Source organism: Bufo bufo, chromosome 4 (assembly GCF_905171765.1).
Source record: "Bufo bufo chromosome 4, aBufBuf1.1, whole genome shotgun sequence".
Taxonomy (NCBI): Eukaryota; Metazoa; Chordata; class Amphibia; order Anura; family Bufonidae; genus Bufo; species Bufo bufo.
Window position 1 is genome coordinate 327574158 of NC_053392.1, and position 17033 is coordinate 327591190.

General features: G+C 41.8%; 1 protein-coding gene across 1 annotated transcript in view; it reads left to right on the forward strand.

Moving 5' to 3' along the window:
• Positions 1-17033, forward strand: part of GRIK2 (glutamate ionotropic receptor kainate type subunit 2) — a 1085136-nt gene that overhangs the window by 938653 nt on the left and 129450 nt on the right. Inside the window, exon 14 of the mRNA XM_040428804.1 lies at positions 260-485. Within this exon, the coding sequence (XP_040284738.1) occupies positions 260-485 (226 nt within the window). The remainder of the gene's footprint in view (positions 1-259; positions 486-17033) is intronic.

A 17033-nucleotide genomic window follows, 5' to 3' on the forward strand; every position in this document is an offset into this window, starting at 1 on the left:
TCTTTAGTGTCCAATTACCCAGAATCCTCTACGCTAAATGAGAAATTTGAAATTGAAACTAAAAAATATGGTTATATGGTTGTATCTATGACAAGCAGTCGATATCTCATAAATAAAATGTAGAAATCCTCTGAATTTAACATTGTTCCTGTATTGTATAGCTATATTTTTAATAAACACTAAATAATTACTACACTTTTATAAAATTTGTTAGCTTAGCATAATACATAATAAATAGTTTTTGTTTCTTTTCACCTAGAAATCTAAAATACCGACGTACGAAAAAATGTGGGCCTTTATGAATAGCAGAAGCCAGTCGGTACTTGTCAAAAATAATGAAGAGGGAATCCAGCGAGTGCTCACCTCTGATTATGCCTTTTTAATGGAGTCAACAACCATTGAATTTGTCACGCAACGCAACTGTAACCTGACACAGATTGGAGGCCTTATAGATTCTAAAGGTTATGGAGTTGGAACTCCCATGGGTATGTTGCATGTCAATTATTTTGTCTTTGTTCATTTATCTTAGTTTGAGAAAGAAAACGCTCAGATGTCTCACCAACAATTCAATATAGCTTAAGACCTTGTTTATAGTTTTAGTATTCTAACTAGTAAAATGCATTATAATTTGACTACAGAATTAGAAACAAATGTGGCATTATATATAATTAAACAAAAGCAAAAATAATTATAGTAAATTCATGATGAATTGATTTGTGTTTATTCATACAGTTTGGGTAAGCAAATTGTGGTTGCGTTATATTTTGAAATTATGATCATTATAATGTTGATGTTATGATGTTGAAATTAAGGCAGATATAAGGTAATGCATATAATTAGAGCTGAGCAAATAAAAGCTGACAAAGTGCAATTCGATCCTAATTTCAGGAAAAATTTGATTCGCAACTAATGCAAATTTCCTCGTGCTTCGTGGTAACGAATCACAATTTTTCCTAAAATGGCAGCTACAATGGCGGCTACACATGTGAGGACATGGGGAAAGGAACTCTGGGAAGGCGGGTTAACCCATAATGCCATGCATGCAGCCAATCATCAGCCAGCCAACCCTATGATGTCACAGCCCTATAAATACTGCGGCCATCTTAGAGTCAGACATTTTCAAGCTTTCTGAGTTCAGGGACAGACTTCAGAAGGCTCTAGGGTCAGCAATTGGAAAAACCTGATTGTGAAAAAAAAACTGAAAAAATGATTTATAAGTGCACAGGGAATGGATTGGGATGAATCATTTCACAGCATCTTAGTGCAGGGAGAGATGTCATAAAGCGCTAGAAACAGTGGCATAAAAGCGACTTACAAGTGCAGGGAAAGGATAGGGAGGAATCATTTCACAGCATCTTAGTGCAGGGAGAGACATCATAAGGTGCTAGGGACACTGCTAGAAAAGCGATTTACAAGTGCAGGGAAAGATTATTTGGGGATCCAAATAGGCATTATACAGCTCTGTCATTCCAGCAATTTGTTCTTGGGGTGCAAGTGCTATGTTGAAAAGCCTTTAGTGGCTTATATCTATTCAAACAAGAAAAATATATGCACAGCTCACTTCTGCACTCAGTTATATGTGTTGAAAGAATACAGAAAGAAACAAATATATGCACTTCACTGGTGCACTTATTTGTGGCAAAAGCGTTTAGTGGCCTAATTCACTATAGAAAGAAAAAATATATACGCACTTCACTGGTGCACTTATTTGTGGCAAAAGCTTTTAGTGGCCTATTTCAGTAGAGAAATAAAAATATATACGCACTTCACTGGTGCACGTTTTTGTGGCAAAAGCGTTTAATAGCCTATTTCATAATAGAAAGAAAAAATATACGCACTTCACTGGTGTAGTTATTTGTGGCAAAAGGGTTTAGTGGCCTATTTCAGATCAGAAAGAAAAATATATATGCCCTTCACTGGTGCATTTATTTCTGCTAAAAGCATTTACTGGCCTATTTCAGTACAAAAAGAAAACTATATTTTCAGTTCACTTCTGCAGTTATATGTCTTGAAAGTGTTTACTGGCCTATTTCAGTACAGAAAGAAAAATATATACGCAATTCACTGGTGCATTAATTTCTGCTGAAAGCGTTTAGTGGCCTATTTCAGTACAAAAAATATATATATTCGCAGTTCACGTCGGCAGTCAAATGTGTTGAAAGCATACAGAAAAAAAATACGCACTTCACTGGTGCACTTATTTGTCCAAAAGCGTTTAGTGGTCTATTTCAGTACAGAATGAAAAACATATACACACTTCACTGGTGCACTTATTTGTGGCAAAAGCATTCAGTGGCCTATTTCATTATAGAAAGAAAACAATATGTGCACTTTATTGGTGCAGTTATTTGTGGCAAAAGGGTTTAGTGGTCTATTTCAGTACAGAAAGAAAAATATATACACACTTCACTGGTGCACTTATTTGTGGCAAAAGCGTTCAGTAGCCAATTTCATTATGGAAAGAAAAAATATATATACACACTTCACTGGTGCATTTATTTTTGCTGAAAGCGTTTAGTGGCCTATTTCAGTATATATGTGTTGAAAGCATACAGAAAGAAAAAAAATACGCACTTCACTAGTGCATTTATTTGTGGCAAAAGCATTTAGTGGCCTATTTCAGTACAGAAAGAATAATAAATACGCACTTCACTGGTGCACTTATTTGTGGCAAAAGCGTTCAGTGACCTATTTTATTATAGAAAGAAAATATATACGCACTTCACTGGTGCAGTTATTTGTGGCAAAAGCATTCAGTGGCCTAGTTAATTATAGAAAGATAAAAATATACGCACTTCTCTGGTGCAGTTATTTGTGGCAAAAGGGTTTAGTGGCCTATTTCAGTACAAAAATTAAAATATATACACACTTCACTGGTGCACTTATTTGTGGCAAAAGCGTTCAAAGGCCTATTTCATTATAGAAAGAAAAAATATGTGCACTTCACTGGTGCAGTTATTTGTGGCAAAAGCATTCAGTGGCCTATTTTATTATAGAAAGAAAAAAATATTCTCAGTTCATTTCTGCAGTTATATGTCATGAAAGCGTTTAGTGGCCTCTTTCAGTACAGAAAAAAATATATATATGCACTTCACTGGTGCATTTATTTCTGCTGAAACCATTTAGTGGCTTATTTCAGTACAAAAAGAAAATTATATTCCCAGTTCACATCGGCAGTTATAGGTGTTGAAAGCATGGCTGGGAGTCAGCAGGGTGGCAGCAGTGGGAGGTCGGGAACCAAATGTGCCCGGGGTAAAGGACCTGCTTCGCAGCAGCCTATCTACCCGGGAAGAAGTGGTGCAGGAGTTCACGGAAGTAGGGGCGGTAGCAGTCAGACAGTGTGGCGGTTATATGTGCTATTTTGTATTTCAGTGCAAAAAGAAAAATACATTCTAAGCCCACGTCGGCGGCGGTTATATGTCTTGAAAGCGTTTAGTGGCCTATTTCAGTACAAACAGAAAAATACATTCTCAGTTTACGTCGGTGGTAAAATCTTTGTTGAAGTATTTCGGTCGAAAAACAAAATTTATTCAGTGGTCAGCGCTGCGGTTATATGCAGTAAATTCTTTATTGAAGAATTTCGGTCAAAAAACTAAATTTATTCAGCAGTCAGTGTTGCGGTTATATGCGGTAGAATCTTTAGTGACGTATCTTGATGAACTTCGCCAATCTTCCAGGCTTAAAGCTATCTTGACGCTTTGTCTTCTCATTGTCTGTAGCTACTAGAGGCCTGGTTATGCCAGGAAGGTTCCCCCAGAAGTGTCTGGGTCAAAAAGCAGCCGATATCACACTTGTATCAATCTTGACAGGATTCGTCTCCAGGTGGAGAGAAATTGTTTTTTGGAATGCTTTCTCCATCATAACCACGTCGTTGAATAAACAGAAGACTGGCGGATTCTCTCCTGTCTTAGGCAACACTTATTTTTTTATTATTAAATGTATTAAATATTTAAAATCAAATTGAACCAAAACTTGATTAAAATTATAAGAAAGTAAACTTAAATTTGCCAATATATTATCCCAATCTTCGAGGAAAATTCATGGATAATCAATTTGTCAATCCTTTTGTGCCGGAGAACGTGTATTATTAAATTGTGCCTTAAGCAACACTTTATAAAGTTGAGAAATAATAACCTTCTGTTCTGTTCCATATTCCCTATAAATGAATAAACGAAGCGGCCACTCTGTGGCCTCCTCATGCTGCTACCACCTCCACAATCTCTCGTCGTCATTCCACTCTCTGGCCCCCTCATGCTGCTGCCACCTCCGCAATGTCTCGTCGTCGTGCCCCTCGGTGGCCTCCTCCTGATGTTGCTGCCGCCGCCACCTCTACTCTCTGTCATTGTGCCACCCGTGGCCTCCTACTGATGCTGCTGCCGCTGCCACCTCCACGCTGTCATTGTGCCACTGGGTGGCCTTCTCCTGATGCTGCTACTGCTGCAGCCGCCACCTACAGACTTTGTCATTGTGCCACCCTGTGGTCTCCTCCTGATGCTGCTACTGCTGCTGCTGCCACCTCCAGACTCTGTCATTGTGCCACTCGATGACCTTCTCCTGATGCTGCTGCTGCTGCCACCTCCAGACTATGTCATTATGCCACTTGGTGGCTTCCTCATACTGCTGCCATCTCCACACTCAGTAATTGTGCAACTCGGTGGCCTTTTCATGATGCTGCTTCTGCTGCTGCTGCCACCTCCAGACTCTGTCATTGTGCCACTCGGTGGCTTCCTCATATAGTTGCCACCTCCACACTCTGTCATTGTGCCAATCGGTGGCCTCCTCATGCTGCTGCAAACTCCAGACTCTGTCATTGTGCCACTCGGTGGTCTTCTCCTGATGCTGCTACTGCTGCTGCCACCACCTCCAGACTTTGTCATTGTGCCACTCTGTGGCCTCCTGATGCTGCCACCACCTCCACACAGTCATTGTGCCACTCTGTGGTTTCATCATGCTGCCACCACCTCCAGACTATGTCATTGTGCCACTATGTGGCCTCCTGATGCTGCCGCAACCTCCAGACCCTGTCATTTGGCCAATCTGTGGTCTCCTAATGCTGTTCCCACCCTCCCCACTTCATGACTGGGCCACAATTTTGCCTTTCGGCCTGGCTGACATCATCATTTGTTTGACCCATCTTATGATCTGTCAGAAGGAAGGAAAAATGAGACGCACAATGGATCCTGTCTGTGTAGTAGCTGTAAGGCCTGTATGGACCCATCAGAATTGGCTTATGATTTGGTAGCCAAAATGTAACGGTCGCGTACACACACACACAGGGGGAAGGGAAGTGACCACTGCGCTCCACCCTTACCCCTGGCCCTGCCTACTTGCCTCGCGAGTCCTAATGACAGGGGACAACTGGACGGCAATCCCTAACTTGGAGTAAGTGCAGGGATGACAGACAGACAAACAACAGGACGTGAACGGACCGAGTCAATACCAGGAAAGCTGCAAAGTACAAATGGATCAAGCAGAGAATTGTCAGGAGAAGCCGGGGTCATAAATACCAGGAGAGCAGAGAAGTACAAGAGGAGTCCTAAGAGAGTAGTCAGGTGGGAGCCGAGGTCACAATACCAGGACGGATGCGCAGGACAGGAGGATCAGGCAAAAGGATGGTCAAGGAACAGTATTAGGTAAGTATTCAGCAGTCCAACAAATTCCAGGAACCTAGAAATTAACAGGCAACCTGTGGCCAGCAGGCTGCCTGTATTTATAGTGGGGAGTGAGGGTCATGTGACGTGGCCAGCGTCACATGACCGACAGACCAACCAGTCGAGCACCGAGTGATCAGCTCGGCGCTCAAGGCAGACTTAGGAGCAAGGAGCCACCCAGCTAGTAAAGCCACCCTGGGAATGAGGTCAAACACAGAACCTCATTCCAAAAGCTAAGCAACAGTTCTGCGGGCAATGGGGGACCGAGTGCACCTTCGGAACCCCGTGACAGTACCCCCGCTTTTACGAGGGGCCACCGGACCCAAGACTTCAGGCGATGGTTTTCAGGGTGTTCTAAATGAAATTTACGAACAAGTCTAGGAGCATGAACCTCCCTGGCAGGTACCCAAGATCTCTCTTAAGGTCCATACCCCTTCCAGTGAATCAGGTACTGCAAGGAATTACGCACCTTCCTGACATCCACTATTTTAGACACCACATACTCGACAGCATCATTAACAAGAACTGGTGGAGGCGAGGCTTTTGATGGTACTACCGGTTCAAAATATTTTTTAAGCAGAGATTTATGGAACACATTATGAATGTGGAATGACTCAGGCAGCTCCAACCTAAAAGATACCGGGTTAATCACTTCCGTGATCTTATATGGTCCAATAAAACGAGGAGCAAATTTTTTAGAAGTTACCTTGAGAGATAGATTCTTGGAGGACAACCATACTTTATCCCCAACCTGAAAGTTTACCCCCCTTGAACATCTCCTATCGGCCTTGAGTTTTTGAGAACATTGAGCCTTTTCTAGGTTCGATTGAACCCGGGCCCAAAGTTTATCAGCTTCAGGGTTAGAGGAGGAGACGGACGACCCAGAATGAAAACGGGGATGAAAACCATGGTTACAAAAGAAAGGGGAGACCCCAGCAGAAGAATTGACACGGTTATTCAGAGCAAATTCAGCCAATGGAAGGAATTTGACCCATAATTGCTGGTCATCAGCAACATACAACCTCAGGAATTTTTCCACAGACTGATTAAGGCGTTAAGTCTGCCCATTACTCTCAGGATGGTAGGCGGAAGAAAAAGACAACAAAATTTTACATCTTTGACAGAAGGCTCTCCAGAATTTGGACACAAACTGCACACCCCTGTCCGAAACAATATTTTCCGGGATACCATGCAATCGAACAATTTCTTTCACAAAAATAGACGCCAGGGTTTTGGCATTCGGGAGTTTAGACAGGGGAATGAAATGGACCATCTTGCTAAACCTATCCACCACTACCCACACTACAGTCTTACCCTCCGCCAGCGGTAGGTCAGTTATAAAGTCCATCGAGATATGGGACCAGGGTCTACTGGGAATGGGTAGGGGTCGTAGGTTACCAGCAGGGCGAGTCCTAGGTGTCTTGGACCTGGCACAAACCTCACAGGCTGACACATAGGACTTGACATCCCTAGTTAGAGTGGGCCACCAATAAGATCTAGAAACCAGATCCTTAGTGCCCTCAACACCTGGATGTCCACAAAAGGCAGAATCGTGACACTCACCCAACAGCTGGAGACGAAATTGTATGGGAACAAACAACTTATCTGTTGGGGTGGATACCGGTGCCAGATGTTGTTCCGACCTAATGCAAGCCGAGATATCCTGGGTAAGAGCTGCTAAGAAGATTTTTGCTGGTAGGATGGATTCAGGTGGTACCTCAGTAGGTTGAAAAGCCTGGAAGCTCCGAGATAATGCGTCCGCCTTCACATTTTTACTTCCCGGCCTGAACGTGATGGAAAAAACAGAGCCCATCTGGCTTGACGGGGATTCAACCTCTTAGCAGACTCGAGAAACATAAGGTTTTTATGGTCAGTGACAACAGTTACACAATGCCTTGCCCCCTCCAGAAAATGCCTCTACTCCTCAAATGCCCATTTAATGGCCAGCAGCTCCCTATTCCCTATGTCGTAGTTTCTCTCCGTGGGAGAGAATTTCCTGGAGAAGAAGGCACATGGTTTCAGATTAGGGTGGCTGGCAGGACCTTGTGAAAGGACTGCTCCTGCGCCGTCCTCGGACGCATCCACCTCCACAATAAAAGGTTTCTCCTGATCAGGCTGGATCAGAATGGGAGCGCTACTGAATGCCTTTTTTAATTTTTCAAATGAAGAAATGGCCTCAGTAGACCAATTCTCCAAATCCGCCCCATTCTTAGTAAGGTCGGTCAACGGTTTAGCAATTACGGAAAAATTCATAATAAATTTACGATAGTAATTGGCGAAACCTAAGAACCGTTGTAAGGCCTTTAAGGATGAAGGTCTTACCCATTCCTTAATTGCTAGTACCTTACCAGGATCCATCTTGAAGGCGTGAGGAGTCAGAACATGCCCTAGAAACAGAATCTCCTGCACACCAAAGACACATTTCTCTTGTTTAGCGGATAGCTGATTCTCCCTCAACACCTCTAATACTTGTCTAACATGAGACACATGGGATTCGAAGTCAGGAGAGAATATCAAAATGTCGTCAAGATAGACAATAACAAATTTACCTAAGAATTCCCTAAGAATGTCATTCATGAAGTTTTGGAACACAGCTGGGGCATTGCTGAGTCCAAAAGGCATCACCTGATATTCAAAGTGTCCTACCGGAGTATTGAACGCCGTCTTCCATTCGTCTCCCTCCTTGATTCGGATTAGATTGTATGCCCCTTTCAGGTCAATTTTGGAAAACCAGGTTGCCCCCAGGACCTGGTTAAATAAATCCGGAATCAATGGGAGGGAGTATCTATTCTGGACAGTGATTTTATTTAATCTCCGGTAATCGATACATGGCCTAAGACCACCATCTTTTTTCTTAACAAAGAAAAGCCCCGCCCCCATAGGAGAGACAGAAGGTCTAATATGCCCTCTACCAAGGCTCTCCTTAATATAATCTTCCATGGCCTTGCGTTCGGGCATAGAAAGATTATAAATTCGTCCTTTAGGAAACTTGGCCCCCTCTACTAGCTCTATGGTACAATCATAAGGTCTATGGGGGAGTAGAACCTCTGGGGTTGGTGATGAGAATACATCAGAATATTCTCTAACAACAGAGGGTAAAGTATCAGACTTTACTGAGACCCCAGCATGTACCACGGACAGGCACGAGTCACACTTAGGCCCCCATCTCACCAACTCCCCATTGGACCAATCTATAGTGGGGTTATGTAGTCGGAGCCAAGGCAACACTAGTACCACCTCAGCAGGTAGGTTCTCCAGGACTAGAAGCGAACATCTCTCTGAGTGGCACACACCCACGGTTAGAGAAATCTCCGAGGTACATAAGCTCACCGTACCACCAATAAGAGGAGTAGCATCAATAGCCATGACATGGATAGGAGTTGGTAAGGCAAACATAGGAATACCCAATCTAACAGCATACTCAGAGTCAATAAAGCTAGCCGCTGAGCCAGAATCAATAAAGGCCTTACCCGCCCATTTATCTACTCCCAGAGAAATCGTAATGGGTACCGAAAGCTTACATTTAGAAAATTCAGGGTGTACCTGGTCTTTAGGTTGCCTTGCCTTAGGAGACTTGACAGAGAGGACCTTCTTAGGACACTGGTTGATCCAATGGTCAGAATCTCCACAGTAAAAGCATTCTCTACGTCTGCGGCGAAGATTCCCTCGGGTCATGCCAACCTGCATGGGTTCCACGGTGGAGACCTCAGCATTGTCTCTGGGATAGGCCTCTGGCTGGACCACCATCTGGGAAGAGAACTGTTGTTCCTGTCGTCTCTCTCTAACCCGTCGGTCAAGTCGGACAACAAGGGTCATCATCTCCTCTAAGGTCTCAGGAAGTTGATAACTGACCAGAAGATCCTTTAATTTATCAGACAGACCTGACCTGAACTGACTCTTCAGGGCTGGTTCATTCCATCCGGAGGGGACACACCACCTTCTGAATTGGGCGCAATAATCCTCCGCTGGTAAATTGCCCTGAACCAGTGCCTTTAGAGCCGTCTCGGCTACTAGAGCCCTGTCTGGTTCATCATAGAGGGTACCTAGGGCCTGAAAGAACCCCTCCACAGAATATAAACAACTGGCGCCAGCAGGTAAAGAGAACGCCCATTCCTGGGGATCACCCTGTAATCGGGAAATGATAATGCCCACGCGTTGACTCTCGGGGCCAGAGGACACGGGGCGCAAACGGAAGTAAAGTTTACAACTCTCCTTAAAAGAGAGAAACTTCTTCCGGTCTCCAGAAAAGGTTTCTGGGAGCTTAATCTGGGGCTCAAAATGCGGACTGGAGGCCTGAGGAGTGGAAGAGCCTTGCCCTAACTCAAAAGAGCTGAGTTTTTCCCCTAACTCCTGCACCATCTGCGTCAGATTAGAGACATAGTCAGTCAGGGTCACCAGAGGATTCATAATACAGTGGTTATTGGGCCTGTTAATCTGTAACGGTCGCGTACACACACACACAGGGGGAAGGGAAGTGACCACTGCGCTCCACCCTTACCCCTGGCCCTGCCTACTTGCCTCGCGAGTCCTAATGACAGGGGACAACTGGACGGCAATCCCTAACTTGGAGTAAGTGCAGGGATGACAGACAGACAAACAACAGGACGTGAACGGACCGAGTCAATACCAGGAAAGCTGCAAAGTACAAATGGAGCAAGCAGAGAATTGTCAGGAGAAGCCGGGGTCATAAATACCAGGAGAGCAGAGAAGTACAAGAGGAGTCCTAAGAGAGTAGTCAGGTGGGAGCCGAGGTCACAATACCAGGACGGATGCGCAGTACAGGAGGATCAGGCAAAAGGATGGTCAAGGAACAGGATCAGGTAAGTATTCAGCAGTCCAACAAATACCAGGAACCTAGAAATTAACAGGCAACCTGTAGCCAGCAGGCTGCCTGTATTTATAGTGGGGAGTGAGGGTCATGTGACGTGGCCAGCGTGACATGACCGACAGACCAACCAGTCGAGCACCGAGTGATCAGCTCGGCGCTCAAGGCAGACTTAGGAGCAAGGAGCCACCCAGCTAGTAAAGCCGCCCTGGGAATGAGGTCAAACACAGAACCTCATTCCAAAAGCTAAGCAACAGTTCTGCGGGCAATGGGGGACCGAGTGCACCTTCGGGACCCCGTGACACAAAAGCAGGAGTGGGTACAAAACATTCCATTAACGTGTCATGTCTGTTTTAGATCTTTTTTTTGTGCATTAGCAATACTGATGGATTATTGAGCAAATGCTGACCGAGTGAAGGCATATGCTCCACAGACAGTATACATTTTTTGTGGGTTATTGTTCTTAAGGATCAGGGGAAGGGCAAATTAATCAGTGACGTCAGCACAAACTTACTGCTGACACCCTCTCCACTCTATCAGGGGGGCTCTACTTGTATAAGCGTTTAATAGAACAGGTTCTGATAACATCTATGTGGAATTAGCTGGCGACTGTGTAAAAAGAGGGTGCTTCTTTTTTACGCTAACATCGACCTGTAAGGTTGAGTTTGTACTTGAGTTATTTGGTCTTTTTTGGCCCAGTGACTGCCCTAATAAGTGAAGTGTGCAGTGATTCTAAGAGCGACGCCTGTCATCTGCATGTCATACGGACTCACAGTATTATTTCACTACTAAAGCAGACTCCCTATGCGTGTTACTACAAGGCACAGTGTTCTACACCACTATAATTTGCCGCAAATATATTTGGATCATCACAAATTTTCCTGAAAAATTTGGCGAACCGGCGAATCTAATTCGCTCATCTCTACATATAACCATGAGTCCTACTGTATATTTCATTTAGTGAATAAAGAAAATTATTCAAGGGGTTGGTGTCTAAGTTATTTTTATTGATAACCTATCCTCAGTATTGGTTATTATTATCTGATCAAGATCAATTTTATAGGAAGGAGCTGTCCCATTGATATAAATGGGATGGCTTCTTGTAATTACATTTGCTCACTGCTGCTGTTGTGACAGCTAGCAGGTAAACAATGAAAAGAATGCAGCGCTGGCATGGGGCGTGCCTTCTCTTCAACCAGCTGATCGACAGGTCTTCTTTAGATATGAGTCAAGGCACCATATGTGAATACGTATTATGCTTATGAGTCCATAATATTGATCCATAGTTTATTTGTATGCCATTGTACAAAATTAATGTACACTTTAGTGCATTATTCCTAGTCTGAAATTATTTTATTCTGCTATAGGAATACCATGAATGAAATATACTGTAAATGTAGCAGTTATAATGGTTAGAAAGATACTTGAAACAGTCACAGAAACAAATTATACCTACCTTCAGTTCTGTGTTGAGTGTGTCCACATACATTTGTTAGTTCAGCAAAAGATAGAACACGTCCTAAATTTGGCCAGAAAATGTGGACCAAGGACCCATTGAAGTTGACGGGTCTGAAAAAAATAAATGGATGCAAAACGGACGTCACATGGGCTTTATACGTATTTTGCAGATCTGTGTTTTGCGGACTGCTAAATACATACCGTAGTGTGCATGAGGCATTAATGTTATGGTATGGTCAAACGCACGGCAATATTCATATTTATCATTGGATTGCATATTTGATTTTCACTGGGAACCAGGGTTACTTGATCTCTAAAGGAAGTCTGTAAAGGAACTTTGCCCAAAAGTATTTAATCATTACTATTACAAAATTTCATAGGTTGCTCAAGAATTCATAGCATAAATTTCAAAGCATTATCCCTATTCAGACATGTTTTGTTCTACCACTTGTGAAAAGCATTCATCAAAGCTAAACCAACTCTTTTATGGGAGCTCTTCAGTAAAACTGGTAAAATTCTGTCAAAAGAAGCTCTAGTTGATTGAGCACACAGTCATTAACACGGATATACTCAGAGAACTGCAGAATATAGTAATCAGACTGAGTAATATGAGCTTCAGAATTGTGTTCAAGAAAACTTTTTAAAATAGACTTTAACACTATTATGGATTCATACATAGGGTTTTTTGTGGCATTTTCTTCACTTTAGCTTTTTTAAAAAGCATTTTTGTAAATGCACTTTAGGCAAATTTTCTGCTAGAAAAAAGTCTAGCTCCAGATGTTACCTGAAAGTCTATTGGAATTCACAAAAAATGTTATTTATATTTTTTGGTTGTGCTTTTTTTTTCAATTGGGGTGCATTTTTATTAGCATCTTTAAGCAAGCTTTTCAGTTAAGACTTTTTTTATGCAAAAGAAAGAAAAAGAATAAAATACGATGTTGTGGTTTATAATATACCCTCATAGGATTCTACACTTTAAGAAAATATGCTGAATATGTGACATACAATATGATTATATAACTGCCTATCTTCTCAATATTAAATGAAAATGTAAAATAAAAAAAAAGCTTTTAAGGATATGTAAATCTTGATTTATGATTGCCTTAATTTTACTCTGCAGATCTATTGATTTATTAGGATTTTTCTACTGAACAATCCTGTGGCTATGAAACATACTTTTCAGTATTCCTAAAGATAAGCCAAATTATTTTCCCGATCTAGGCTAGGCTCGTGATGAATAAAAGCAATTTACTAGTGCCATGTAAATTATTATTAACTGCAACCTGAGAATAAAAAAATTCCTATCACTTTTCTTGCTATCAGCACACGGTGCTCTTCAACGAGGGTATTTGAGAAATGAACACTGCAGTATAAGAATATAAAGGAGATGTTCTAGGCATGCATACAGTGTACTTTATTTAAAAAAAATATATAATATATATATATATATATATATATATATATATATATATACACACAGTGGATATTAAAAGTCTACACACCCCTGGTAAAATGTCAGGTTTCTGTGATGAAAAAAAAATGAGACAAAGATAAATCATTTCAGAATTTTTTCCACCTTTAATGTGACCTATAAATTTTACAACTCAGTTGAAAAACAAACTGAAATCTTTTAGGTAGAAGGAAGAAAAAAAAATAATAATAATATGGTTGCATAAGTGTGCACACCCTTAAACTAATACTTTGTTGAAGCACCTTTTGATTTTATTACAGCACTCAGTCTTTTTGGGTAAGAGTCTATCAGCATGGCACATTTTGACTTGCCAAGCTTAGCCCACTCTTCTTTGCACAAACACTCCAAATCTGTCAGATAGCGAGGGCATCTCCTGTGCACAGCCCTATTCAGATCACCCCACAGATTTTCAATCGGATTCAGGTTTGGGCTCTGGCTGGGCCATTCCAAAACTTTAATCTTCTTCTGGTAAAGCCATTTATTTGTTGATTTGGATGTATGCTTCGGGTCGTTGTCATGCTGAAAGATGAAGTTCCTTTTCATGTTCAGCTTTCTAGCAGAAGCCTGAAGGTTTTGTGCCAATATTAACTGGTATTTGAAACTGTTTATAATTCCCTCTAGCTTAACTAAGGCCCCAGTTCCAGCTAAAGAAAAACAGCCCCAAAGCATGATGCTGCCACCACCATGCTGGTGTGCAGTGTTGTTTTTGCACCAAACATATCTTTTGGAATTATGGCCAAAAAGTTCAACCTTGGTTTCATCATACCATAAAACCTTTTTTCCACATGCTTTTGAAGGACTTCAGAGGTGTTTTTGCACATGTTGTTCTTCGTAAGGAAAGGCTTTCATCTTGCTACTCTACCCCATAGCCCAGACATATGAAGAATACGGGAGATTGTTGTCACATGTACCACACAGCCAGTACTTGCCAGATATTCCTACAGCTCCTTTAATGTTGCTGTAGGCCTCTTGGTAGCCTCCCAGACCAGTTTTCTTCTCGTCTTTTCATCAATTTTGGAGGGACGTCCAGTTCTTGGTAATGTCACTGTTGTGCCATATTTTCTCCACTTGATGATGACTATCTTCACTGTGTTCCATGGTATATCTAATGACTTGGAAATTCTTTTGTACCCTTCTCCTGACTGATACCTTTTAACAATGAGATCCCTCTGATGCTTTGGAAGCTCTCTGTGGACCATGGCTTTTGCTGTGGGATGCGACTAAGAAAGTTTCAGGAAAGACCAACTAGAGCAGCTGAACTTTATTTGGGGTTAATCAGAGGCACTTTAAATGATGGCAGGTGTATGCTGACAGGTGTATGCTGACTATTTAACATGATTTTGAATGTGAATGCTTAATTCTTAACACAGCTACGTCCCCAGTTATAAGAGGGTGTGCACACTTATGCAACCACATAATTTTGTTTTGTTTTGTTTTCTTCCCTCAACCTAAAAGATTTCAGTTTGTTTTTCAATTGAGTGGTACAGTTTATAGGTCACATTAAAGGTGGAAACATTTCTGAAATGATTTATCTTTGTCTCATTTGTCTAATTTTTTTTACATCACTGAAACCTGACATTTTAACAGGGGTGTGTAGACTTTTTATATCCACTGTATATATATATATATATATATATATATATATATACAAACCGGATTCCAAAAAAGTTGGGACACTAAACAAATTGTGAATAAAAACTGAATGCAATGATGTGGAGATGGCAAATGTCAATATTTTATTTGTAATAGAACGTAGATGACAGATCAAACGTTTAATCCGAATAAATGTATCATTTTAAAGGAAAAATACGTTGATTCCAATTTTCACGGTGTCAACAAATCCCAAAAAAGTTGGGACAAGTAGCAATAAGAGGCTGGAAAAAGTAAATTTGAGCATAACGAAGAGCTGGAAGACCAATTAACACTAATTAGGTCAATTGGCAACATGATTGGATATAAAAAGAGCTTCTCAGAGTGGCAGTGTCTCTCAGAAGCCAAGATGGGTAGAGGATCACCAATTCCCACAATGTTGCGCAGAAAGATAGTGGAGCAATATCAGAAAGGTGTTACCCAGCGAAAAATTGCAAAGACTTTGCATCTATCATCATCAACTGTGCATAACATCATCCGAAGATTCAGAGAATCTAGAACAATCTCTGTGCTTAAGGGTCAAGGCCGTAAAACCATACTGGATGCCCGTGATCTCCGGGCCCTTAAACGACACTGCACCACAAACAGGAATGCTACTGTAAAGGAAATCACAGAATGGGCACAGGAATACTTCCAGAAACCATTGTCAGTGAACACAATCCACCGTGCCATCCACCGTTGCCAGCTGAAACTCTACAGTGCAAAGAAGAAGCCATTTCTAAGCAAGATCCACAAGCTCAGGCATTTTCACTGGGCCAGGGATCATTTAAAATGGAGTGTGGCAAAATGGAAGACTGTTCTGTGGTCAGACGAGTCACGATTCGAAGTTCTTTTTGGAAATCTGGGACACCATGTCATCCGGACCAAAGAGGACAAGGACAACCCAAATTGTTATCAACGCTCAGTTCAGAAGCCTGCATCTCTGATGGTATGGGGTTGCATGAGTGCGTGTGGCATGGGCAGCTTGCATGTCTGGAAAGGCACCATCAATGCAGAAAAATATATTCAGGTTCTAGAACAACATATGCTCCCATCCAGACGTCATCTCTTTCAGGGAAGACCCTGCATTTTTCAACAAGATAATGCCAGACCACATTCTGCATCAATCACAACATCATGGCTGCGTAGGAGAAGGATCCGGGTACTGAAATGGCCAGTCTGCAGTCCAGATCTTTCACCTATAGAGAACATTTGGCGCATCATAAAGAGGAAGGTGCAACAAAGAAGGCCCAAGACGATTGAACAGTTAGAGGCCTGTATTAGACAAGAATGGGAGAGCATTCCTATTTCTAAACTTGAGAAACTGGTCTCCTCGTCCCCAGACGTCTGTTGAGTGTTGTAAGAAGAAGGGGAGATGCCACACAGTGGTGAAAATGGCCTTGTCCCAACTTTTTGGGGATTTGTTGACACCATGAAATTCTGATTCAACATATTTTTCCCTTAAAATTGTACATTTTCTCAGTTTAAACTTTTGTTCCGTGATTTATGTTCTATTCTGAATAAAATATTAGAAGTTGGCACCTCCACATGATTGCATTCAGTTTTTATTCACGATTTGTTTAGTGTCCCAACTTTTTTGGAATCCGGTTTGTATATATATATAATTTAAAGTAAACATACAGTATAAAACATTCTATTACACTAGTCACATAATATACTGTAGTTGCAAGTCATGTGTGAGATGAAACATTTAGGCCTCTTTCACACAACACATGTTCTCCACTGACAGCATACTGTATGTACCAATCAATTGTTAATGTGTTTATTTATACATTTGTGATTTTCCACTGACCGTGGGTCATTAGAAAAACCACAAAGACATGTAATACTTTGGTCCTAGACATGGACCAAACTCGCCCATTAAAGAGGTTGTCTCATCAAGGACAATGGAGGCATATCGCTAGGATATGCTCCCATTGTCTTATAAGTGCAGGTCCCACTGCTGGGACCCGCACCTATATCAAGAATGGAGCCCCGC